A 27,072-nucleotide genomic window follows, 5' to 3' on the forward strand; every position below is an offset into this window, starting at 1 on the left:
AAGTCCAGAAATTCTATTTTTATCCCCAATAATTTGAAGTATATTTAAAAACTGAAATTGTCTCATTTTCTGTATATGTTTGATAACTTAACTGGACCAGGGGAAGAACTGACATACTGGATGAGGTTGGTGGACCCCAGAGGTCACTTACAGACCTGGGCTTCCTGTGTTTCTCTGACCGAGGGTGATCCTGGCCAAGGGAAGGTGTGTGGCAGGCCGGAGTGCCCTGAATTAATACTGCAGGACAATTCTCGACCAAAGAGGGATGGGAGTCGGTGGGTAGACACCCCAGCCTCCTCGGCCCTTGGTGGCAAGTTCTGGAATGTGCTCACCACAGTCTCTCAGGGGGTCCCCAACTGGCCTGTGCTCCAGTTGCCCCGTGTGGTACCCTATATTGCATTTCATCCGCTCCCTGTGCCACTTCCCCACTCCCTCCCTGTGCTTCCGGAGAGCCCCTCCCAAATAAACTACATGCACCTAAATCCTTGTCTCAGGGTCTGTTTGGGGGTGAATGACAATTTATATAGACAATTAATTACCCAGAGTCTACTATACCCTCCACGCTAGAGCATGGGTGATTTTTTTTTTCTGTCTTTGTGATTTTTTTCCCGATTCTCTGTGTATCTTCTATGCCACGCAGTAGAGTAAATGCAGGCCGCGTAACTATAATTTGAGATGGGATTTATAAACGTTCTTCAAATTTCTTGGCTCATAAATTGCTGAGGGCTTCCCTGGTGGTGCAGTGGTTGGGAGTCCGCCTGCTGGTGCAGGGGACGCGGGTTCGTGCCCCGGTCCGGGAAGATCCCACATGCCGCGGAGCGGCTGGGCCCGTGAGCCATGGCCGCTGAGCCTGTGCGTCCAGAGCCTGTGCTCCGCGACGGGAGAGGCCGCGGCAGTGGGAGGCCCGCGTACCACAGGAAAAGAAAAAATAAATAAATAAATAAATTGCTGAAAAATTCTAACAAGTTATAAATATATGTTCCTCTCTCCGTAACATTTTTTTTTTTTTTTTTTTTTTTTTTTGCGGTACGCGGGCCTCTCACTGTTGTGGCCTCTCCCGTTGCGGAGCACAGGCTCCGGACGCGCAGGCCCAGTGGCCATGCCTCACGGGCTCAGCCGCTCCGCGGCATGTGGGATCTTCCCGGACCGGGTCACGAACCCGCGTCCCCTGCATCGGCAGGCGGACTCTCAACCACTGCGCCACCAGGGAAGACACCTCCGTAACATTTTTGAGGAATGGCCTTCGAACAACTTGTGCCAGGATGTTTGCACACCTACTGAAATTTAACTGGGTTGCTGCTTTCCTTTGTCGTTTTAAACATACCCTCTGGCAACTGTAATATTTCATCCTGTTTATACCCCTTCTGATGGGCTCCTTACAGGATTAGCACTGAGCTTTGGAATTAGATCATCCTGCTGAAACCCAGTTTGGGCCCAAGGGTCAATAGTTGCTCAACTCTTTCTGCCAGAGCACCATCAGATGTCCAACAGTTGCCTGTGTTTGTCTTCCCATTTTATACCTCAGCTTCTACATCCCTCAGAGCCCTACACTTCTGAAACCTTCCCCATGTCATTGGCTCTTTCTCTAGCCTCCTTCCAGCCTTTGGTTTTTAGTCCTTCCCTGATGCCTTTTTACCTCTGCTCCAGTGTCTCACTGAGATGGCCTCTTTAAGCCCTGCGAGTTCTGAATATATGAAAGAGTCCAGACCTCACTCTTGGCCTCAGGCCACAGAGAACTTCAGGGTGTATATATGGGGGTGAAAATGCAGGAGATTAGGTATAACAGACTCAAGGAGGAAGAATAAAAATTTTGTGTCTGTCTAGAAAGATACTACTTTCCCCATGGCTGCAGCAGGCAGGGAAGAGACACTCTGATCCTTTCTTTGGTTTTCTTCCTTAGTTCCAATACCAGTAAAGGGGAGCAGAATTTGCCCCAAAATGTGCCTCATTGGCATAAGGATAATTTTCGGCTTTTTTTTTTTATTCTTTAAGAAAATAGCATAGGAACTTCCCTGGTGGCACAATGGTTGAGAATCCTCCTGCCAATGCAGGGGACACGGGTTCGAGCCCTGGTCCGGGAAGATCCCACATGCCATGGAGCAACTAAGCCCGGGTGCCACAACTACTGAGCCTGCGAGCCACAACTACTGAGCCCACGTGCCACAGCTACTGAAGCCCATGCGCCTAGAGCCCATGCTCCACTACAAGAGAAGCCACTGCAATGAGAAGCCCACGCACTGCAACAAAGAGTAGCCCCTGCTCGCCTCAGAGAAAGCCTGCGTGCAGCAATGAAGACGCAACACAGCCAAAAATAAATAAATAAATAAAAATTTAAAAAGAAAATAGCACATATAGGAGAAGCTCTAAAAACTGAGTAGAAGTTACCCTGTTATAGGAAACATTTACATTTATAAGGGAAATCTCCATTTGTAAGGGTGTCTCCCTTTTGGTACCAGGAAAAAGAGGATGACTCTAAATCTCTAGAAACTTATCAATGTAGAAGGCATGGACTGAAATCTGTAGAATGAGCTTATACTTTACTGTTCTTTGCCTGGTAACCTCCTAGGACTGGCTCCCCCACCCACTTCTTTTTTTTTTTTTTTTTTTTTTGCGGTACGCGGGCCTCTCACTGCTGCGGCCTCTCCTGTTGCAGAGCACAGGCTCCGGACGCGCAGGCCCAGCGGCCGTGGCTCACGGGCCCAGCCACTCCGCGGCATACGGGATCCTCCCGGACCAGGGCACGAACCCGTGTTCCCTGCATCGGCAGGCGGACTCAACCACTGCGCCACCAGGGAAGCCCTCACCCACTTCTTTGGTCTTTAGCTGAAGATGGTATTTAAGGTGATGGCTCGGGTCTTTTCAGGGAGTTAACTCAGTTTTTCTGGGTCTCTCCCATGTTGTCAAGGAGGTATACATGTTATTAAACTTCTGTTTGTTTTTCTCCTGTTAAGCTGCCTTTTATTGTATGGGGTCTTAGTCAAGAACCTAGAAGGGTAGAGGGAAAATGATTTTTCTTCCCCTACACTAGAAAGCCCAGGTTGCCTGGTCAACCACAGGACCATCATTATAGGAAGCAGTAGGGCCTGGTGGTAGAGGCTTAGGGGAGAGCCTGCATGGGCTCAAATCTTGTTTCCACTGCTTAGCACTGATGGCCGTGGAAAGCGTACTTCACATCATTTCCCTCATCTGTAAAAGAGCAATAATACTAGTACCTGCCACATATTATTTTACTACTAGAACTGTTGTGAGGATAAAAAGCAACATTTTAAACAAAATTCATAGCTTAGTTACCTGATCCACAGGAAGTCTCCAGTAAGTTTTAGCTATTATTATTGTTGTTGTTTTTAACAGAATCAATCTAATTGAAACCCAGGTACAAAATGGTCTTGTTCCTCCGCAATCTGTTACAAGAAAGAATCCCCACATGATAGTTACAGAGTAAGCCTTTGAAGAAAGTAAATATTTAGAAGTCTAACTGCCTGCATCCATTGTACCCCAAATGTCTCTTCCATCTGCTGGATGGAGGAATAAACAAAAATACCTTGATTGGGAAACAGAGCCTTCCTTATATAATCAGAGGTAGAACTCTACATACAGGAAGGTCATCTCATTGACTTGAATCCATACTAAAGAGCAAATGACTGATACACACTCCCTTCCTCAAAGCAGGGAGACAGTGGGCTCCTACAGGGGGAGAACACAATGGAGGGGAAATTTTGATTCACAAAGGTGTAACTTCAGGATTTTACTCAGAGGTGGTCCTGCGTGGATCCACGATCTGTATCTGGATCTCTCTGAAGAAAATAAGAAAAAATATGAGTACACTTTGTAATGTGGATCTTGATCCTCTGTCTTGGTCTGAGTTTTAAGCTCCCCTCTTCCGGCGACAAGAAGGTCTTCACTGCAGACCCTTAGAAAGCCCCCTGAAACCTTAGCTAAATTTTCTGGAAAGTGTGTTCTGGGACAATGGACCCCAAAGTGGAGTTCACTTCTACTTATTTTGATTTTTATTTAAAAATAAGGATGAATTAAAAGTTAATACTGTGTAGTATCCAAATTGAGGCTCAACCTGTCACTGAGTCCACGTCAGAGGGTCCCTTGTCATGTGCAGCTCAGGCAGCAGGAGTGGGGTTCCCGCCATGTACAAGTCTCAACAATGACCTTACTCTTCCCTGCACTTTCAGCTAATGGAGAGGCATTACAGACTGACATCTGCTTGTGCATGATCTAGTTTTAATTAACCTCCCTAAATGAACGTTAGCTTAAAAATATTCCTGCCAAAACAAAACAGAGCAAAACAAAACCCCACAGATTGTAGATGATACTAAAATTGCAACTCCAAGAGAACAATATGAACATAGCAGAGAAGACACTTCCCTCATTCCTGGTAGAGTCGCTAATCAGATATGACACATTCAATCCCATTGAAATTATAATTATAATAAAGTTTTTCCCATGACAACAGCATTTACTGTTAATAAAATATATACTACATTATCTTAAGATTATTATTTTACTACTTGCTCATCTTTTAAAAATTCTATATTTTAGAGTAAGTTTTCTCCCCAACCTGTTTATGAACTCTTGTGTAATACCCACCCACATTCCACAATGAACATTTCCTAGATTTTGTTCTTACTCTCTTTGTAGCACATATATATATAAAGTATATAATAATTATATGTCTCTCTAGTATATATATTTGTTTGTTTTGTTTTATTTTGCTGAACTCTGGAAAGTAAGGTACAAACATCCTGACCTTTCACTTCTAAGTATGTTTGTGTATTTCCTAAGAACAAGGACACTCTTCTACATAACCCCAATGCTGCTATCATACCCAATGAAATTAACAATAATTCCTTAATACCAAGTAATGTGTAATCCATGATCAAATTTCCTCCATTGTCCCCAAAATGTCTTTTATAGCTTTTTTTGCCCCCTAAATCTAGGACCAAATCAAGGCATATGCATTGCATTTGGTTATTATATCTCTTTTTTTCTGGTTTTATTATGATATAATTGACACATAACATTGTATAAGTTTAAGGTGTATAACATAATAATTTGACATAGGACATATTGTGAAAAAGATTACTTGTTATATCTCTTTAATCTCCTTTAAGGTAGAATAGTAGCTCCCCTACATTCATCTAAAACAATGATGTTGACTGTTTTGATGAATCCAAGCCAGTTATCTTGTAGAATGTGCCAGAAGTGGATTTGTCTGATTGTTTCTTCAAAGTAGATTCAGGTTAAAAATTGGAGACAAGAACACTGCATAGGCAATGTTATGTCCTTCCCATTGCATTGCATAGGAGGCACAGGATCGCAGATTGTCCTGCTATCAGTGATGCTAAGTTTGATCAGGGCCACATTATGAATTTCCTGGGCCCTTTGCACTTTTACCTTCATGGGATCCTTTCGCCATAAAACATATAAAAAAGTATATTTTATAGTTGTATTGGCACAAAGATAAATATAATCCAAGGTGGATTATGTTTATTTTTTTCCTGATTTTAAAAGAAATTAAAACATTTTCCCGAGCCTCTAAAGTTATCATGGGCTCCAGACCCGTGCCTGCCTAATGGAGAAGTTCGCCCTGGGTTTGACCCCTTGATTAGAGAGGTGACCTCTGGACCTCCCCAACATAAAGGTGCATTTTCCTTTTGTAATTAAATAGTAATCTGTGGGGAAACTCTTTGAGACTATGTGTATATCTTGTTCCCCGAAAACCTCTCCCTCAGTGGTTTTACTATTTTTGCTTGAATCAGTTATTACATTGAAGGTTGCAGGAATTATGTCCTGTTCAGGGATGAGAATACTGAGGTGCAAGGAGTCTGTGATTTGTCCAAGATCATAAAGCTAGTGGGTAGAATCACCATTAGGAACTAGGTGTCTCTGCTCCCAAATTCACATTAGAGCCCCAAGGAAACTGGAGTATATTAAGAAGGAGTGAAAAAGAGCATTGGAGTTATTTGGCCCAGAGAGAAGAACAGAAAAGGATGACTATAATCTGTTACATAACTAAAGATAACAGTTGATGGGTACCAAGGACCAGCAAACTCTCCATTTGCAGTGTAATAGCTCAAAGGAGGTAAGACTCCATTGCTCTGGACTACAGTCATTTTACAAACCAGCTAATAATTGCCTCACATTTCTTCAGAAAAGTTCTTGGCATTATTCTCAGGAGGAAATAAAGCCAATGTTTAATAGTCTTGTCAAATCTTATTAGGTATTCGGATTCTAATTTAAATGCCGACAATGTGTCAATTACCCTAGAGAACATTTAGTTCATTTCGTCTTCTCTTCACCTCAGGCCTCTCCAGGTAGCGTGCATTAGGATTGTAATCGAGGTTTTAAAATATTGTTGTTCAACAATTCCTACAGACTTCGGTAGGTAATTGTGAACAAATAGGGGCTGAAATGCTGGATCCTTAAAACTAAACAAACTGCCCGTGTTTGAATAAAAGACATACCTTTCTGTGGGCAAAGGTTGCCAACCCTGGGTGTGGAAGCCAGCTACTTCTACTTGCCAAGAATCCCTTTGACACGTTAATCTTGCACAGAGAATGTTTTTGACCTTTCCGGTGTTTGCATAAGAAAAATGAAGCACCGGATGTTTTCAGAAGTGGGAAGCAATTGTCTTTGGCCCCATATTGTCAGAGAAGTGAATTGGTCATTCTGTGGAAGAATGACTCTTACTAGGTGTGCGAAAGTGAATCTGCTGTCGCTTACTTATGAGAAGTTGAAAATAAAAGACACATCTGCAAGTCACATATTATTAATCTTAATTGATTAGCAAGTATTTGCTGAGCCTCGACTTTGAAATAAGTGGTAAGAGGAACAGGGGACCTGGAGCATTTTCAGTGATACAGAAAGAAGAGAAGAGGAGAAGATATAAGCTTCTGACCTCAGGAACTTATGAGAAAGTCAGGTAGAAAAGACATGCCAATGGAAAGCTAGCAAGCAATTCAAGGTAGTGCAGAGTAAGCGTAACACGAGAAGAGTAAAATTAGACAGGTTGGGAGAAGGAACGGGAATTATCGAGGCCTAGGTTGATCAGCAAAAGCTTCAAGATGATATTTATAAGCTGGAATTTGGAAGGACAGGCTTCAGATGAATGGAGACTCTGGAATCAGGCATGACGAAAGGGCAGAGGCAAGAAAGTGATGGCGAATTTAAGAATAGGACATAGACTAGTCTCTCTCTTGAGTACAATCGAAAGTTGACAGCTCTTTCTTTCAAAGAACCAGAAGTGGGGGATAATCTATGCGAAATGATCCTGGAAATAAAATCTGATGATGGCTTTAAATGACCACCATGTCTAATCGTTCTAAATAAGGCTCTTTTGTTGACAAAGAATGGTTGCCACTTAAACTAACTCAAGTGAAAAGGGAACGGGAGAATTGTAAGATTATAACAGAACACCTCTTGGACATTCAAAAGTGGTTTGTGGGCCAGGAACCAAGGACCCTCTGTATGACTTAGAGCCACATCATCTCAGCTCCTTCTGCTTTTATATCTGCCTGATTCTCTTTGTCTCACTCTACCTACTTTGCTTATTCATCTTGCACTGATCCCTTACTCAGCATCATAATATTTTATTTCCATCATCTACGATTGACTAACTACATCCTCTCAATTTTTCAGTTTAAATGCTTAAGAGAAAGAGAGACTCTTTGGTAGTTGGCCAGGCAGTTTATTGGCTGGTTTCGATTATTATTGGCTGGTATCCATCCTAGTCCAACTAGTCATCACTCTTAAACAAGAACCGCCCAGTGGGGTCTCCCTTCATTGGGAGCTCCAGGCAGAGCAGCCCAAACCAGAAGATATAGACTGCTATGTTCCAAGCTCTATAGAACCATTAGACTTCCAGGGAACAGTTGGTATGTTCCGTACACATTTGGGAAATGGCTGTTCTATTTTTCTATCTCTAGGAAGGATTTTCCCAGAGCTTTCTTCTTAAAGAGCTGTACTATCCTGAAAAGAGCTGGTCCCAAATTGAATATTGACTTCACCACCTCTGAAACCATCTGAGCTTCAATTTGTTGCCTGTAGAGTGGGGATAATAGCACCTACCTGTTGGAGTTGTCTGGAACATAAATGAGATCATTTCAATGCTATTCTCTGCTTGGCACAAGGCAAGAGCTTAGTAAATGGGATTTCTGTAATTTCTTTGATATTTTATGAATATTTCATAATAGAAAACTGTTGGCAATGCATTTTTACTTATTTTTTAATTGTACAAATGATATATGAATATATATGAGTATTTTAAAGCAAACCCTAGACATTATATTATTTCACTGATAAATATTTTAGGGTGTGTTTTTGTTTTGGGGGGTTTTTTTTGGCTGCGTTGGGTCTTCGTTGCGGTGCGCGGGCTTCTCATCGCAGTAGCTTCTCTTGTTGCGGAGCATGGGCTCTAGAGCGCAGGCTCAGTAGTTGTGGCACATGGGCTTAGTTGCTCCGCAGCATGTGGGATCTTCCCGGACCAGAGCTCAAACCCGTGTCCCCTGCGTTGGCAGGCGGATTCCTAACCACTGCGCCACCAGGGAACACCTAGGGTGTGTTTTTAATAAATAAAGATTTTTAAAAAGCACAGAACCACAATACCACTATTATACTTAATACATTAAAGATAATTCCTTGATATCACCAGTACTAAATCTATATTTGATTTTCTTCAATAGTCTCAAAAATATTTTTTTATGGTTGTTTGGTTTGGATCAAAATCCAAAAGGAGTCTAAATATTGCACTGATATCAGTCAGTCTATAAACCATTTTCTCTGCTCTTCTATGCCATATATTTGTTGAAAAAATGGGGTCATTATTCCTGTAGAATTTTCCAGTTCAGGATTTGACTGACTGCATCATCTAGCAGGTTCTTCTATCCCCACATTTCTTGAAAACTGGTACATAGATCTAGAGGCTTATTTAGATTTAGATTCAAATTATTTCTCTGGCAAAGCTATAAAAGAAATATTTTATACTATCTTTTATGTTTTAAAAGTTGTGAATTTGAAATAGTAGCTCAATAGTTCCCATGGCATTTTGCACTTAGGAATAGAAGACTCCCAAGAGAGAAGGAGGTAAGCCATTCGCTCTGGTTTCTGCTTCATGCCTGAGGGAATCACCTTCCCTTGGAGAGTTAATGGTACTTGTGACTGCTATCTGCCAGAAAACGCACATGGAAGTCATAACTACCAGTTTATCTCTAATGGATTTATCAGAGATATCTTTAGTCATATACATCTCTGGCTGAGGATATTCACATATCTTTCATTAAAAATATCAATTCCGGGCTTCCCTGGTGGCGCAGTGGTTGAGACACCGCCTGCCGATGCAGGGGACACGGGTTCGTGCCCTGGTCCGGGAAGATCCCACATGCCGCGGAGCGGCTGGGCCCGTGAGCCGTGGCCGCTGAGCCTGCGCGTCCGGAGCCTGTGCTCCGCAACGGGAGAGGCCGCAACAGTGAGAGGCCCGCGTACCGCAAAAAAAAAAAAAAAAAAAATCAATTCCTTGCCTACATTCTAAACTAGGAATTAAAATGTTTGAAATGACTAGTGACTAGAGAAAGCACCACAGGACAGTAGAACCGCCTTTGAAATTTTTTTTTTTAATAAGTGTTTTGTTTGTTTGTTTTGTTTTTTTCGCCATGCCGTGTGGCATGTGGGATCATAGTTCCCGGACCAGGGATTGATCCCGCCCCCCTCCCCTGCATTGGAAGCGCGGAGTCTTAATCACTGGACAGCCAGGGAAGTCCCTGTAATTGTTTTAAATGCACTAATACAAATTATGGACGGAAAAGCAAACCCGGGTACACAGAAGCAGGACTACAGTGTTGTTCTGGAGTGTTGGGGATATCTGATAAATAGTCACCTTTTCTCCCCTACCTGAAGTGGGAACAGAGAACTAGATATAGAAATAAGACAGATGACAATAGAAATAGTTGCTTCTATATCTGATAAAGCTGTTTGGAGAATGTGACCTAGGTGCCCAGCAATAATGAACTTGCAGACACTCTGATCTCCTATATTAGATATGCCACTCCCCTTGTCAGGGACACTTAGATAAGCACAGGCCTCTCGAAGCCCAATGCACATGCTGGGTTCTTTTTCCCAAACTCACCACTCAAAACTCACTCCCCCTCCCTGGAGGGACGCAGAAAGTGAGCGAGGAGTCAGAGTGCAGCCAGGAGTGGTAACTCAGTGGAGGTTTAATCAACATGGAAATAAGTGGAAATAACTGTTCCTTTCTCACTGAAGTCCACTATATAGAAGAGTATCACAGGTAGAACCCAGTGTCAGCACGGCGTTTTCAACAATGAACACCCTCACATTTAGGTGGTCCCAACTCATATTACCTTCTACACTATAGTAGCTCTTGTGCAGTAGAACAAATGTTTGTGCCATGTGTGCAAATCGCAGTGCTGGCAGATACCAAGATAGAAAAAGACCCAGTCTTTGCCCACCAAAGGTTCATCCTCTAGTGGGTTCTCAACAGGTGGACCCAAAATAAGTGTGTGGCCCACTGTGCTAGGCGTTGTATGGGGAGTTGTAGCAGGCGTGGAGATGCTCTGCTCAGACCTCCCTTGAAGGAAAGACTTGCTGTTCAGCTCTCAGCTCCTTCTGGGTCCGCTTCACCTTTCAAGCTACGGTCATGCTCTTCTTGGGCAGCTCCTGCCTAGTGACAGAACCAGGTAGCAACTGAGGTCACCTTCTTTTTGGGTGGCCCCAGCCAGCGACCAAGCCAGGTGACGATGCAAGGGCTTGGCCATTTCCACGAAGACAGGACCCCTTCATTGGGCAATCTTTGCTCCTGAGCTTCCCATTGGGCTGTTGTAGGGTGACCAGCTGTCACGGTCACTGGGAGTGAGAAGTTTCCCAGGGCATAGAACTTTCAGTGCTAAAACTGGGAAATGCCCAGGCAAACTAGGATGGTTGGTCACCTTGGTTGGTGTAGACCTTGTCAGATCTGCATCAGGGTCTGACAGCTCCCTCTGCCCAGTCCTGCCTCCTTCCCTTTCCCCACAGGTGTTCATCAACAATAAACTCTGTGTCCTCCTGACTACATCTCAATGTCTCATTCCCAGAGCACTCGACCCACGACAGGGGCACAGGTAGCACAGAAACCAGGAAGGACCTAAATATTGCAAGAGAAGATAAGGCTGAAAGAGAGTGGGGGGGGGGCGGGGAGATTCATTTGTTAATTACACGGATGCTTCTGTGTGTGACTTTTTCAGCGGACTATTTGTTCTGCAACCTTTGAAAAAGAAAAGAGGCTTATGTAAATACTCAGTGACTAAAGGTTTCCTAAACTGCATTTGAATACTCAAAATGAAGGCTTTGCCAAAAAAAAAAAAAAAAAGCCAACCTTCTTGTTCCAGCATCCTTTGTTAAACATGCGTTGTTATTCATTTCTGTGATTTAAGAAGAAAAATAAATGGAGCTTCAGCTTTTCTGAGAAGTATTCTTAAAATCAAGAAAGAATGTGGGCAGAATATTACTGCAGGGGGAAGGGAGCAGCACCCCTCAGGGCCAGGACTAGGATGAAGTGAGCCAGGTACTTGGGGTGCAGCATTTAAGGAGGCGCTCGCTGTGAGTTCAGAGTCAGCGCTTGCATGAACATGACAGTCAACGCCTCCTTAAGTATTGCACCTCAGGGGCCTCACTGGCCTCACCCTAGTCCCGGCCCAGGCACCCATAATAGTAATAGATAACTTCCCTCTTCCCTGCCCCAGGTACAAAGCCATCGTCCGGCCAATGGATATCCAGGCCTCTCATGCCCTGATGAAGATCTGCCTCAAAGCCGCACTGATCTGGATCATCTCCATGTTTCTGGCCATCCCAGAGGCTGTATTTTCTGACCTACATCCCTTCCACGAGGAAAGCACCAACCAGACCTTCATTAGCTGTGCCCCGTACCCACACTCTAATGAGCTGCACCCCAGAATCCACTCCATGGCTTCCTTCCTGGTCTTCTACATCATCCCGCTGTCGATCATCTCTGTTTACTACTACTTCATCGCCAAAAATCTGATCCAGAGTGCTTACAATCTACCCGTGGAAGGGAATATACACGTCAAGAAGCAGGTGGGTGCTTAGAAGTGATTCATTTCCTCCTTGGGGATTTGATTCCTTGCGTTTCTTTAGGACTCCACTGACAAGTTCAGTATTTGGGTGGTCATGTTGCCTGATTCTGCAGTAGAAGTGGTGAGTGATCTGTGGCCAGATGGTAAACAGGAACTCCTAGCTTCAGAAGACTTGGCATGCAGGTGTTCTTTAAGAATCTGGTTCTCCTATTAAAGAGACCTAGGCTAGCGAGGTGTGGAGAACCTGAAAGCTTTGGAGTATGGGTTTCTTTTTGAGAAAAATCTGTTGTTGTTTTTTAAAAAATAAAATGTTGAGGCTCCTAGGGATGTGACTTCTTTAAGCTCCAATCACATTGTTTGGGTAGGAAGACAGTTACCACATGTGATAAAGCAGAAAGGGCAGGACAACGAGGCTGGTTGAAGAAAAAGCAGTAGTTTGATTAAGATGGGTTCACATTGGTTTGAGTTCAAATCCAGGCTTCCTGACTTACTTACCCTTTCTGAGAGTCAGTTTTTTATCCATGATGAGGGTAATAACCCATATATTGTAAGGCTGTTGGAGGATCACAAGAGAGATACATGTACCCCCAGATGGCCCAGAGTGCAGGATGCCCTCCTTATGTGTTAGGCTCCCTTCCCCAATCCCCCTGTCACCCCCATAATTTCATCCTGTGGTATAAATGGTAGAAACCAGGGGCTCTGGCTTTGTCGTCTTCATCAGTTTTTGTCTTCTAGTCCAAATGTAGATCATGTGGTATTTATGATGGAAAAGCAGAAAGACTCTCCCTCCATTTAAAACGTGTAGCTGACTCAGTTAGAGGCTTCACCCTCTAAAATTCTTTTTTTCCCCTCATCAATTATGGGGGGAAAATGGCAGTTCTCAGTGAAACTGTCTCCCTGCTTGAAAGACCTCTCAATGGTGAACATCCATTGTACCCCAGATTCTTTAAAGAGAACAATGTTTCCCCTTGCTGTAGCAGAGGGAGCTGGGAAAAAAAGGAGATGTTCAGCCCACTTTTCTCTGAGACCCTTCCTGTGTTATATAGGCCAGAAAAAACTTGAGAGTAAAAAAAATAATAGGCAGTTATCTTGGTTTGGCGAATGAGGAAGAACAAAGCTGGCTGCTTTTGTAAGCATCAGAGGGAAGAAGAAATTATTAACTGTGGAGCCGAGAAAGACATGAAGTCATATGGCTGATAACTGCACCAATGCCCTCCTGAGGACAAAGGGGGCACTTACTAGAATTTCATTGTGCAGTCCACTCAAGCATGTAATCAACTTTGTTTAAAGAGCTCAGAGGCACATTGGAACTATTGAACTTGTTTTCTGTGGCCTTGTGAGCACGTCCATTTCCCTAATTCATTTTCCCCATCTTTTGCTCTGCCCACATCTTTGCCTCTGTGTCACTCTGTCCTCAGATCGAATCCCGGAAGCGCCTGGCCAAGACAGTGCTGGTGTTTGTGGGTCTCTTTGCCTTCTGCTGGCTCCCCAACCATGTCATCTACCTGTACCGCTCCTACCACTACTCCGAGGTGGACACCTCCGTGCTCCACTTCGTCACCAGCATCTGCGCCCGCCTCCTGGCCTTCACCAACTCCTGCGTGAACCCCTTTGCCCTCTACCTGCTGAGCAAGAGTTTCAGGAAACAGTTCAACACCCAGCTCCTCTGTTGCCGGCCCAGCCTGATGACCCGGTCTCACAGCTCCGGCAGAAGCACCACCTGCATGACCTCCTTCAAGAGCACCACACCCTCCGCGGCCACCTTCAGCCTCATCAACGGAAACATCTGTCACGAGGGGTACGTCTAGACTGACCCTTGACCCTGCCCCCTAGGGACTCCTGGTTTTGCCTTATGGCTGGTAAGGAACCCTCGCCTCTGTTGTTGTCTCTGTACCCTCCGAAGACCCTTTGGCAGGCTCACGAGCGATGTGGGCGGGCTGGGGGGAGGCCCAAATGGGTCACCATTATGTTGGAAAGGCCCATCAAGGCGTGTGTTTTCCATTTCAACTTGTGAATGCTGCTTCTGACGCAGAGCAAACTTTCCCTTTTTTAGAAAAGGGAACAAATAGGAAATCATTATTTTAAGCATTAAACCCTGACATACAGATGTGCTCAACTAAGTCATAGAAACTATATGAACAACCAGATTTATATAGCAGAGAAATTGTACACTGAATGTTCACTCTGTGAAAGACTTCACTTTGTCATTTCTTTAAGCAGAAGTCAGTGCTTTAAGAATACGATTTGAGTCGTTTTTCAGGAATACTTATAATCACAAACAGAGGAACTTTTTTTTACACTTGTAATATGAAAAGTCAACCCTAGGCGAGTCCCATGTATAAGGGACAGTCCCCAAACTGATAACACCGGAAGCCAATTTAAAACAAATCCCTGAGTGTCGATTGTTTTTAAAAGACATTGCTGAGGACATAGGAGAAACACTCACCACATCATTCTAAGGCAAAAACACAACCAAACACACTGACACATATATTGAGGTCCAGGTGTGGCTGGGGAGTGATAGCTCACACTCCGAATTCTAACTCAATGCAGGTCCTTTTTGCTGTTACCCAATTGCAATCATCCATGGTGCGGTTCCACCATATCAGAGAAATCCTTCGCGGGGAAAATTGATCATACTATCCATTCATCAAACATTTATAAAAGTGCATAAAGTATAGTATTTATTTTAGGCATATAGGTTTTCAGACAAATGTATTTACTTCTATTTGGCTGTCCTTGTCTGCTACAGTGAAGAAGTAGTTTCACATGAGAAGAAAGGGATCATATTTGAGTGGAAATAGAAACATGTTTACATTTAATGCCTGCTTTACCTAAAGTCTGTGGCAGGAAATGAATTCAATGTCAGTAATATGTGTTTCTGTCTCAGTATGTGTAAGAAAGTTGTGGGGGGAGGTCTCAGCTTTAAGAACTGATTGAAAGACAGCTACAGATACATTAAGTTTCTACTTATAAAGAGTATTTATGAAACAGCCCATGTGCAGAAAAATACTGGACTTAAATCTTTTTTGTTTTCTAAGTGAGTAAAAGGATTTGACTCTCTTTCTTTAGATACCCTGAATCAAGTTTTTCTTGACTCAAGGACAGGCCAATTCTGACAGATTGCAAATGTGTTACCCCACTTTCAGATAAATCCAAATTCTGCAAATGTGCCCTCATGTGTAGCCCTTACCCACTAAGACAGTTTTAGTTCTGGTTTTCTCTATCCAGGTGAGATAGAACAGTCAGCTCTCTTCCACATGAGAGTTTTATAAGATTTTTGTGTCTTGATACAAGGAAGTGCTCACTGTCTACAGAGCTTTAGCAGTTGGGACCAAGACTGTTGTAAAGATCGGTATTTATAATTGTATTAGCTGGAGTGAACCTTTGCACTTCTGTTTGCTACATGCACTTACATACCATACACACCTGCTTTCCCGGTGCTCCATAATTACGTGGGACAGTTTGAAAAGAAGACAGGTAGTATAGCTGAAAGAACCAAGATTTTTAGCTTGACATCCCAACTCTGTCATATATGTGTGTGTGTGTGTGTGTGTATATATATATACATATATATACACATATATATATGTATATATATATATGGCTATCATTTTTTTAAATCTCTAGAATGAGAGGACAGTCCCTTCTATTGCTGAGATCCTCTGAGCCCCATCATTGTTTCGATTTCTGTCTCTTAAGCATGTATGTAGCCACCTACTCACAGGTGTCCCACTTCTGCCACCTTTGCAGCAACTCCTCTTGAGAAATCCTTCAACCACCATTCTACACGCATGTTCCCAATAGTGGAATGGAAGGAGACAGACAATTCCATTGCTTTGAATAATTTGTATGAATGATATCCCGTTAGCTTGTTATGTTTTGTAATTAGAGCTGAAAGAGATAGAAGAAAACACCTTGCTCAATCTCCTCCTTGTACAAAGAGTACCTTTCCTATTAACACTTCTTCAACCTCCACGCACCTGTTATCTTGAACTGCTGTTCCACAATTTTACCCTTGGCTTTCTTCAAAACTCTTGAGTATAAGTGACTCCATACCTAGTTAGTTGCTAAAGTGCATAGCATTCTGGGTTCCTAGCATGACTTGTTCAAGCATCTCTGATCTCCCTGCTTCCGAAGACATTTTGGGAGTAGGACCTATCTTAATGCCTCCCTCAGTTAACATCATGGCATAGACTGTGTCTGGCCTCCTTTCTAGTTTCTGAATAAACAGGAGATCGATGTCTGGGTCTAGCTGTGTGTCCTTAGGCAAATCTTATCACCTCTTTGAGACTCTTCAGTGAAAAGATTGGAGGAGGCCTTTGCCAGCCAGTGACCTAGAGGACTGATCAAATTATTTTGTGAATCAACTGATGGATTGACTCCAACTTTCTCACTGGGATGAACTCAGCCGGGCCCTTCTTTAGGGAAGTCAAAATTTTTATTTCACCTCCGGAACCTAAAATCACGGTGAGGGAGACCCAAGCCCACACGTGGTATCACCTCTCTGTTAGGGCTGAGTGTGGCAGCGGCTGGAGCTAAGACATTTCACTCCTCGCCTCCAAAGATAATCACGTTTAGAGCTAATGTCTTTGGTGAGGGAAAAAAAAAAAATCAATTTTGGCTGTGGAAAACCATCTGTGTTTATTCAGTTTATTCAGACACTACCTTTCAATCTATCTTAAATTGAGCCTCCCTGAGGCAGGCAGCTCAACAGTGACAGATTAAGCAATAAACAAAGCAGTCTTCCCACCAACGGCTGCTGCTCGGAGGGATTTTCCACAGCAAGAGATCCCGGCCCCGCCCTGTTGTTGACGTGATGATTCCCCATAAGTGCAGATGGCTGAACCCTGTTCTTCTGGCTGCCCTCACTCCCCCACTGAACCTGGCCTTCCGCCTCATTAATAAGCCCTGGATTTCCCTGCTTTGCCCCACAAACAACTTGGGTTCATCTTGAAGGATGGAGAGCCCTTAGATAAATAAACAGTTTAGAGGCTACTTCACACAGACCAAGTTCAGCTTGTTATGAAAATATACGTTAAATAAAAATAAATAAACTTGTCCACAAGACATGGGCGCACTTAAGTTATAAAGTCTTCGTTTGTGCCCAAGTAGCCGTTGGTTACTGGTTTCGGAGTCTACTCACGTGCCAAGTAGCTTCTGGTAATAGTGATTAGCTTTGTTTGGGGACTACAAGTTGAATGACACCCTCAATCTGTGGACTGCAAGGTGGCTAAGTCACTTTCCCCAGGAGCCACATAGAAACGATGGCCCCGGGAACCTGACTGTATGAGAGTGGAATAATTGTACATACGGTGTTGTGATGAGATGGGGAGGTGCAAACTTTCTTGCCATTTGAGCCCTTCACACCCACACCAGGAAGGAGCTCCCATTAAAGAGTAGCTTAGAATTAACCCTGCGTTGCTGAGAGGAATGGAGCACATTTGAAACATTCGTCTAATATTTGGCTGAATTTTCATAAAATGGATTAACAGCTGAAAACAAAGGAATTAGTCACTCTCCTGGGACCAGGCTTTGTGTGAGCTAGTCAATGAAACCGAGCCCTAACAAGCTCTACTTCATTCTGTATCTGGATGGTCACTTCTCTCAGCCCCAACCTCGACAACTCCGCCCCCCGCCCCTGACACACATACACGCCAAACACAAACACTGTAATATCAAGCAATCTCTTACCGTGATATTTGGCCTTCAAAGACACCCTTTTTTAGGAGCAATCAACAAACCGCACACTGAGAACAAGTTTTTCTCACGTGAAAGTTCACATCAGAAATGCATTTGGTGGAATTTATCTAAATTTTTAAAAAGTTGAAGAGCCCCTCGGTTAAAATATTACATAGTCACAATTAATTCAAAATATACTTTGCATTGACCTAGTGTTCATGGTCTACATTGCCTCATCTAATCCAAGCCTTCGCTGCTGACCAGAGAGCTGCTTTACATCCTTTACTGTGGAAATTTGTAAATGACATTGACTAGTGACCATTCACTATTAGATTAAAAGGCCCAGGGAACTATGAGGCCGAAGCATGAAAGTGTGGGTATGGGACCAGACTGACGTTAAAAAAGATGATTTCATATGGTTCAATGTAACCTGATCTCATTCATTCTCATGGTCCATTCTGTGCTTTTGAAGAACAGTGCTGATCGTCGCCACCCCAGTTTACAGGATAGTCTGTTGCCCCCGCAAGTGACTCTGTTTAACTGGGCACGAGGGAGTGAATGGAGTTGTCGATGGTTGCCTCAGGAGAGGCATACTATTGGGAACGGCATTCCGCGTCTGAATGGAGTCCTGTGGCTCTAGAAGTGCTGGAAGGAAGGGGCTCAACTTCCCCAAGCCCCCAGGACGTGCCACATGCAGTGCTGAGCACATTGCTGTTCATCCTAACCAGCACCTTGGAGAGCATTCAGAAGATGATGCCAAGGCCACATGGCACAGCTGAATGACAGAGCATTAACCTGGGCCTGCATCTCTCTTACGTCCTCGTCCAGTCCACTGCTCAGCGTTGCTTCCCAAATCCAGCCCACGTGAGAAACTCAGTCCATGGAACATAATAGACCGTCCTGTTCCCTACTCTAGATTTTGTCCAAAGGCCTGAACTAGTGATAAAGTCAAAGAATATGCACAAAGAGCATCGAAGATGTTTCTAAGCATATAAGTTAAGGACTCACTGCAGGCAGAGGCTGAAATGCAGCACAAAGTAGGTGGGCAAGGAGGTCCCTTAGTTCAGTTAGCCCCAGAGACACAATTCAGTTGCAATCGAAGGCCCTGGGAAGAATTTCCCACCTGGTTATGTGATTAACTGAGGAGAAAAAAACCTTGGTGAAGTGCCATGTTCAGAGAGAGGACCCCAGTGAGAGGAATCAGTCCAGGCATCCTTCTTCAAATCAGGATTAGTTGGCGAAAAGGTGTCAGGAAGAGGTGGAACCACCCACTTCCCCCTCAAAAGAGTAAGATATGACAGTGGATGGTTTCCTGGAGTCTGGAGATGCAGGCTACATGAATAGCCTTGAATAGAAAACGATCTCCTGGACTAAGGGGCCAAGTCATGGGCTCAGGTATGGACCTAGCTATCTGAGTGCCCAGCCCCAAGTGCCCTGTTATAATCCCAGACATCACTGTCTCTCTGCTCTCTCTGAGCTCATGTTCTAGAAAATAAGATTATTTTCCTTTTTTTACCCAAATTTAAATTTCATTCCCAGAGCTATATAATGCCATGGAAGGACTCACGTAATTTTATGGTCTTTTAAAAGGATCATTTTAATGGATAGTAAAACCTCACACACTGAACACCTCATTAATTCCCAGACAAGCTTGAAAATTTTGGTATAATCCAGGAGTTCAGTGTTCAAAGTACATTATATAATTTGGGCCTGTTGTGAATCTAAATTTTTCATCACTTTGCTTCAATTTTAGCTACTGATATTGATATATCAATATTGACCATGTACAACATTAAGAAAGTTAAACTGATTTTCTTTAAAAATGTTTTTTCCTTTAATTTGGGCTTAACTGATTCAAACATGACCTTTTTGCATCCGAGTCAGCAGGGTTTTGGGTAATAAAGTTTGTTGAAATGGTCAATTTAGTGAGTTGTAAAAATACCTGGCACAAACTTCTTTAATGTCATTTTCCATTTTGTTTTAAATATTATACTCATATTTTGTAAATTATAATTGTACTTGTTACTATTAACTGTAAATATTTATTACATTAAAAATGTGCTCTGTATTAAATAACTCGGAACAAGTTCCAGGTGTGGTACTTAGTATAAATAATGTCATGGCTTGGATTTGCCCAGACTCCTTAGAGTAATGAATTATTTATAAGAAATTCACAATAATAATGTGAATGATTCAGATCCTTTTAAATGTGCAAACTTAACTGTGTGACCATGTAAAATTTTGTCTATGAATCGTGCTCATTGATTGTACTCTTATTTTTCAAGAAATGTTCCCAGTGCTATCACATTGTACCTGGTCTGTATGACATTAAGTCAAATCCAGCGTAGTAAGCTGAATATTCAAGTCACAGAAGATAAGAAATGTGTTTTATTTCTTAATATAATAAAGCATAATTTATGAAATGGACAGATGCATGTATGCAGTGTTCAATAAAAATATAGATGTTGCATGAATGTAGTCTGTGGCTATATGCCCCATAGTTCCTTGGTTCCAGAACCATCTATCAGTACACCAGAAGCACCCAGGCTGCTTGTCGCAAAAGGCAGATTCCCCAGTTCGATCCCTGTTGATTCTGGACCATCTGAGGGCGTGGCCTAAAAATCTGCATTTTAAAGCACCCTAGGGGGTTCCTTAGAACGTGAGAGTTTTGTTTCATTAAACTTTTAAAATACGTATTTAACTTTTGAATAAGTAAGCCATTCTCATGATTCAAAATTGAAAACACAGAAAGGTATTCAGTGAAAAGACACTAGGCTACTGCAGTCCCCTGTCCTCACAGTTCTCAGCATCCATCACCACCTTCCTCCAAAGGGTGGCCACTGTTATCAGTTCCTTACATGTGTATACCCCTGAACATTATTTGTGCATATGCAAATAAATACAAATATGTGTTTTCCTGTATCCCACCACCGTTTTACATTTTACAGAAATGGTAGCATATTATATGCATTGTTTTGCCTCTTGCTTGCTTCACTACACACTGTATCTTGGCGATCTTTCCATATCATTATATAAAGTTCTTCCTCATTCTTTCTTTCCTTTTTTTTAAAAAAATATTTATTTATTTATTTGGTTGTACCGGGTCTTAGTTGCGGCACGCGGGCTCCTTAACTGTGGCGTGCAAACTCTTAGTTGTGGCACGCGTGTGGGATCTAGTTCCCTGAGCAGGGATCAAACCCAGGCCCCCTGCATTGGGAGCGCAGAGTCCTAACCACTGCGCCACCAGGGAAGTCCCCTCATTCTTTCTTACACCTACAGAGTATCTCCTAATTTATTTATCCAGTCTGCCATTGATGAACATTTAGGTTGTTTCCAATATTTTGCTATTACGAACACTGTTGCAGTGAATCACATATATAATTTCATGCATGAGCAAATGTTGGAAAAAGAAATCCTAAATGTGGAACTGTGGAACCAAAGACCATGTATCTTAATATTTTTGACAGTTATTCCAAATTTTTCTCTTTAGGGCTTGAATACCAAAGTTTGAGAGCCTCTGCTTTCTGGGATAATCCTAATCATCAGAGAGCAGGAAAGCCGCAAAGAAACGACACAACAGCTGGCCGCAAATGGGGGCTGTCCATGCTCCCTGCGCCCTAGGTGAGAAGGGGTAACCAGGCATGCCCATCGGATGCGGTCAGCCAATTCTGGGAGGGGCACACTGCCAGCCAGGCCCAGGGGCTCCAGCGTGTGGAGGTGCGTATAACCACCACCATGGGGTCATCTTGGGATAAGGCTCTCTATTCTCAGGTATATCACCACCTCCCCTGCCACGCACCCCACCCTTGTGAACTATAGCACGTACACCCCCTGGTTAAATTGTAAATGCTCTCTGAAAGTGTCAACGCTTTAAATAGCTAAAAGTGATGATTCATATTTGTGCCTGAAGTATACTCTGTATCTCTAGTTCTCCTGTATTATATGGGAAGACTAAAATCTTTGAGGCACCCAGGGCATAAAAACCCAAATTGACATTTAAGATTGATCCATGTTAATTGCTCAGAGCTCCACCCAAAGCACAGGTGATTTTTCCTATTAGAAACTCTGAAGCATGCTGCCTACTATGTCAGAAAAGAAAGCTTTATTAATGCACAGATTGTAGTTTGAGAATTTAATATTCTCTTAGAGTCATGGATTATTGGAGTTGGAAGACACCCCAGAGAATGCCCAGACCCAACCCCACATCTCACAAATGAGGAAGTTAAAGGAAAGTGTCATGATTTGTGTTTCCACACGTCATCAGGCTTTGGGAAAATGAAAACTAATTGGCTTGGAGATGACTTGGATGAGGAGAGGTCATCAGGCCCTTCTGCTAGAGGGAAGGTGAATCAGGCAGGACTATCCTATCACACACCAGGCAGAGAACCTTCCTGTTCACTGGGGTCAATATTGAGAAACAAGAGAAATGGGATAATATGTTGTCAAGAGAACGACACAAAAGCAGGAGTCCTTCCCCTTAAATATGGACTGAACTATGCTCAGTATTACAGAAATGAATTTATAAAAGCACAGCCCCCTTCCCAGAGCTGAGATTAAGGAGGTCAAGCATTTTGCTTCCTATCACTTGTCAACTTTGACACCTACCCAGTGTGTTACCCAGTGTGTCCCTCCCACCTCAGTGCCTCTCAGAGGGACTAGACTAGCTCTGACTCACTAGGGTGCTGTTTGCTAGAACACTCTATGTTGGTGTGTCCACTCTTGAGGAGTTTCCCAGGATATTGCAAAAGTATGGTCAGTGGACCAGCAGTGTCGCCATCACCTGGTAGCTAGTTGAAAATGCAGACTCTTGTGCCCGGCCTCACACCTATTGCATCAGAATTCTAACAGATGCCCAAGTGAATCCCACCAGATGCCAAGTGAATCCCATGCATATTCAATTTGTGGTCACTGGCAGAGGACATCATTTACTGTGAAGAAATCCACATTGGGCTTGATATTTTTTTCTGTGCCATCTGGTGATGTCTACACATTTCCCCAAAGCACCTGGGTTGAGAGCCTTGGAATCCCTTTCCTTATATGGCCTGAGTTCAATTCAACACCTTAGTCATTTGGACCTAAACTCTGTCCATACAGAGTGGCAAGGTCCCCCAGCGTCCCATCCCTGCTCTCTAAGAGCTGGGAGTATATGAGTTGAGGACATCAGCCTTGCAGGACTGCTCGCCCTTATCGACCTAGAGTCATCTTAGAACTCACCACACAATTGATTGTTTTTCCTTTCTGGGTGGTACACAAATGAGGTCAACCAACAGTGGCTGTTGTCTGTTGTACTCAAGTCATGCCTTACTCAGAAAGACTAATTTTACCTGATAGCAACTAATGGGACATGTCATGCTTCCCACGTTCCCATGAGAAACCTTTGTAAAACAACAACAGCAACAACAAAAAGTTGTATCTGCTTGTTGCTTAATGTTTCTTTTAAAGAACTGAGAGCTATCTGCCCATTAAACCCACCTCAAAGAAGGTACTGCTTTCCTGATTAGATGTTGCTTTTCCAATTTTACCTAGGTCAAAAGAGGTTGTTCTAAGTCCAGTGTACCTGCCTTTTCAGAAGTGGAATCCTGACTGCAGGCAAAAGCTTCTTTGCTGTTCCTTTAAAGCAGGGGGTGCAGTTCTGCTTGAACAAATGGAAAAGAAAAACATCTCACAAGCCAAGGGCTAAAACCAGTTGGGTCCTATCTGAATGTCGTGGCAAGGATGAAGGGGCATCACCCCCTTACTGGTCTCTAGGTCTCTTGAAGTCTCTGCCTTGTTGCACATTTTAAGAGAACACAGACAAGGGATCACTCCAAATTGTACAGGTGCCTAATAATGAAAGCCAGTCCTCCTTTGATGCCAACTGGTTATTTATATTCACGACCAAAATCACTGTCTCTCAAGATCCTTCACCTCTTTTTGTGGCCCTTTTGCCTTCTAAGGGCCGTCAAAACTCCCCCAATCACTTAAGTTCAAAACCTCACCATCGTCTCTGGCTCCATCCATTCAGCACCACCCACATCCAACTAGCCCCCAACGCCTGCAAATGACCATCCAAAATGTCTCGGGTAGCAGCCGTTTCCCAAAGGCTATGTTCTTCCAGTTCAAAAATACTTCTTCTGCTCCAGGGCCCCACACTTCTCCATGATCCACAAGCTAAGGGAGTAAGTCCCCAGAGCAGGGGTCTCTGAGGCTGGAAAGTGGAGGCCATTCTGATGGCTTGGCACCCATGTCACGCCCAACTTGTTATAATTTTGACCCTCACCCCTGAATCTGCCCAGCCACATGTCACTGCCCTAGATGAGATATGCTCCTTGTTTTGCTTAAACCCTTGCAAATAGTCCCTAACTGGCTCTTATTTTCTATCTATTCTTCACATTTCTTCTAGATTATGCTTCCTTATGTATACCTCTAATCATGTTGCTCTCATGCCCACATTCTGTTACTGTCCCTTTTCCTGGGACAAAATCCAATGTTTCTGGCCTGGATGTCAACTCCCTACTCCCCAAGCTTGTGTCCCACTCACTACCCTTCCCCCTGCACCTAGAGAGTTCTTCCATCCACACTTTGCTCCTGAGTGGTCCCCGACACCTCTATAGCCCACTGCTTCTCAACCTGGGCCACCCTTAGAATCATCCGGGGAGCTTTAACAAAGCCTGATGCCCAGGCCCTGCCCCAGAACAACTGAGTCAGAATCTCTGGCTTGGGGGGAGAACCAGGCATCCCTATTCCAAGCTCCCCAAGTGATTGCAATGAGCAGGCAAGGTTGAGGACCACCTCACCTGCAATGCCCTCTTGGATCTCAGCTGGCCCGAATCCACCCCATCCCTCAAAGCTCAGCTCCGGTGTTCTCCCTCCGAGAAGCCCTCCTGCTCTCCTCTGCTCACACAGCACTTTCTCTGTGGGTCCCAGCTTTTATCATATCCTGCCTTGAATTATATTTACTTGTGTGAATGCTGGTCTCTCCTGGTAGATCAGGGACTGACAGTCATTTTCTATAAAGGGCCAGAGAGTAAATATTTTAGGCACTGTGGGACATACAGTCTCTGTCAAGACTACTCAACTGTGCCCTTGTAGCATAAAAGTAGCCACAGAGGGCTTCCCTGGTGGCGCAGTGGTTGAGAGTCCGCTTGCCGATGCAGGGGACACGGGTTCGTGCCCCGGTCCGGGAGGATCCCACATGCCGCGGAGTGGCTGGGCCCGTGAGCCATGGCCGCTGAGCCTGCACGTCTGGAGCCTGTGCTCTGCAACGGGAGAGGCCGCAACAGTGAGAGGCCCGCGTACCGCAAAAAAAAAAAAAAAAAATGTAGCCACAGATAATACGTAATGGATGAATGTGGCTGTGTTTTAAGTAATCTGTATTTGCAAAAACAGGTGGTGGGCTAGATTTTGGCCTGAGAGCTGTCATTGCTGACCCCTGCATGAGACTAACATAGTACTTTAGGGGCAGGAATCTTTTCTCCTCCCTCCCTCCCTTCCCTCCCCCTCCCCTCTCCCCCTCCTCCTCAAAAAAATCCAAAAAACCCCTTTGCGGAGCTCTATGTGGTCAGTGTCTCACAACCACAGCCTCCAGCACGAGCAGGCAAAGTGAAGTAGGAAGAGTCAGCGCTCATCAATTCTGCCCTTTAGGCAAATATTAATATTTACCTAACTTACTCCCTATAGAACTGTCAAACAAATGATTCCATCTGCAGTGCACAGAATCACTCACCGACAGTGAGAATGCATTTCCTATGCCAGGACTAATTTCCAGCAGTACGTGGACTCCCTTCTACCGTGCTGTAGGCCGGAGAGCATCTTGAGAAGGTTAGTAAGGTGCAGGCATCTGAATAGAAGTCAGTGTCTGTAAGAGGCAGCTGTCCAGTTTACAAACCCAGACTGGAGGAAAGCACTCTGATTAGCAGAACCAACTGACATTGACCTAATCCACCCTTATTAAAAAAACTATGCCCGCTCCAGACATGAGTGAAAGGAATCAGGGCTCCCTGGCCTGTAACCACAGACAGGTGAGGCTTCTGTCAAAGTTGTTATAAGGTGTCTTAATCCATTTGGGCTACTGTAACAGAAATACCATTGACTGCGTAGCTTATAAACAACAGAAATTCATTTCTTACAGCTCTGGAGGCTGGGAAGTCCAAGATCAAGGTGCTAGGGATTTGGTGTCTGGTAAGAGCCCACTTCCTGGTTCAGAGATGGGGCTTTCTAGCTGTGTCCTCACACAGTGGAAGTGGTAAGAGAGCTTCCTCAGGCTGCTTTCTATAAGGGCACTAATCCTGTTCATGAGGACCCTACTCTCATGACCTAGTCCTGTCCCAAAGGCCACCGTTCGTAATATCATCACCTTGGAGGCTAGGATTGCAACGTATGAATTTGGGTGGCAGGGGGGTGTGAGGACAAAGACATAGGGGCTCATTTCCATTAGGAAATATGCTGGTGAAAGAGGTGCAAAGACAAAAGTAAACTTTCTCACGCACGCTCCCAGAGAGTGGCTTATTTAAAATAAAACCACTCTCACACTATCCCAGTCATCCCAGCCTTGTATCTCTTAATTCCCCTTTCTTCTCTCTACTTCAAAATGTATCTCAGGCAGTAAGAAGAAAGACTGTGTACAAACTACTGGACTGGAATACACAGACGGAGCGATGAGAATACCAAAGTAAATGAAAAATATGAATAAAGAGAAAAGATAATATTTAGTGACCACGTGATCATCTATATATGCAATGTCAGATCACCTTGAAAGGACAGAGGCTCATAACATCTTGAGGCGCTACCCCTTAACTGTAGAAAGTTCATATATTCGAACTGAAGTAACCTAAGAGGCTAAGTGTGGCTGGTGAAGAGAGGGGATGGGTCAGCTTGCCGTTTCTCCCACAGCGTGCCCCCTGACCTGGGCCTCTTGCCTTAGGGCCAGCTGCCTCACCGCTCATCACTCCAGGACAAGGAACCATTATCTGTCAGATTTACAGAAAGGGAAACTGCTTAAAAGTTTGCAGGGATGTGGCGTTTCCCAGGAAGCCTTTAATCAAGGAGACAGGAGCCAAAATTAGGACCCCCCATGTAGGAGGACTGGAGAGACCAACCCCGCAGAACACAGACAACCCACAGAGCCCAGCCTACGGCTGCTCCGAGACCTACAGGGCCCAGGCAGGCCCGAGAGGCTGAGCATCCCCTCACTTGCCCTTAGGACCCGCAGGACCAGGAGGGCCTCGGTCTAAGGAGGGCGCCCTCAGGTCAGCAGAGGGCGGAGTGTGAGCCTCTGACAGACATCGAGGTAAGCACCTGGAATGAGGAATGAGGA

At 44.0% G+C, this 27,072-nt stretch overlaps 1 protein-coding gene across 2 annotated transcripts in view; it reads left to right on the forward strand.

Moving 5' to 3' along the window:
• Nucleotides 1-27,072, forward strand: part of GRPR (gastrin releasing peptide receptor) — a 98,179-nt gene that overhangs the window by 17,808 nt on the left and 53,299 nt on the right. Inside the window, exons 2-4 of one of the 2 annotated variants that reach the window (XM_032620611.1) lie at nucleotides 11,745-12,096; nucleotides 13,514-13,893; nucleotides 21,268-21,398. In XM_032620611.1, the coding sequence (XP_032476502.1) occupies nucleotides 11,745-12,096; nucleotides 13,514-13,893; nucleotides 21,268-21,274 (739 nt within the window). In that variant the 3' untranslated portion in view covers nucleotides 21,275-21,398. Of the gene's footprint in view, nucleotides 1-11,744; nucleotides 12,097-13,513; nucleotides 13,904-21,267; nucleotides 21,399-27,072 lie in introns of those variants that run through there. The other variant, XM_032620610.1, reaches the window with a different exon arrangement.

Source organism: Phocoena sinus, chromosome X, assembly GCF_008692025.1.
Source record: "Phocoena sinus isolate mPhoSin1 chromosome X, mPhoSin1.pri, whole genome shotgun sequence".
Classification (NCBI taxonomy): Eukaryota; Metazoa; Chordata; class Mammalia; order Artiodactyla; family Phocoenidae; genus Phocoena; species Phocoena sinus.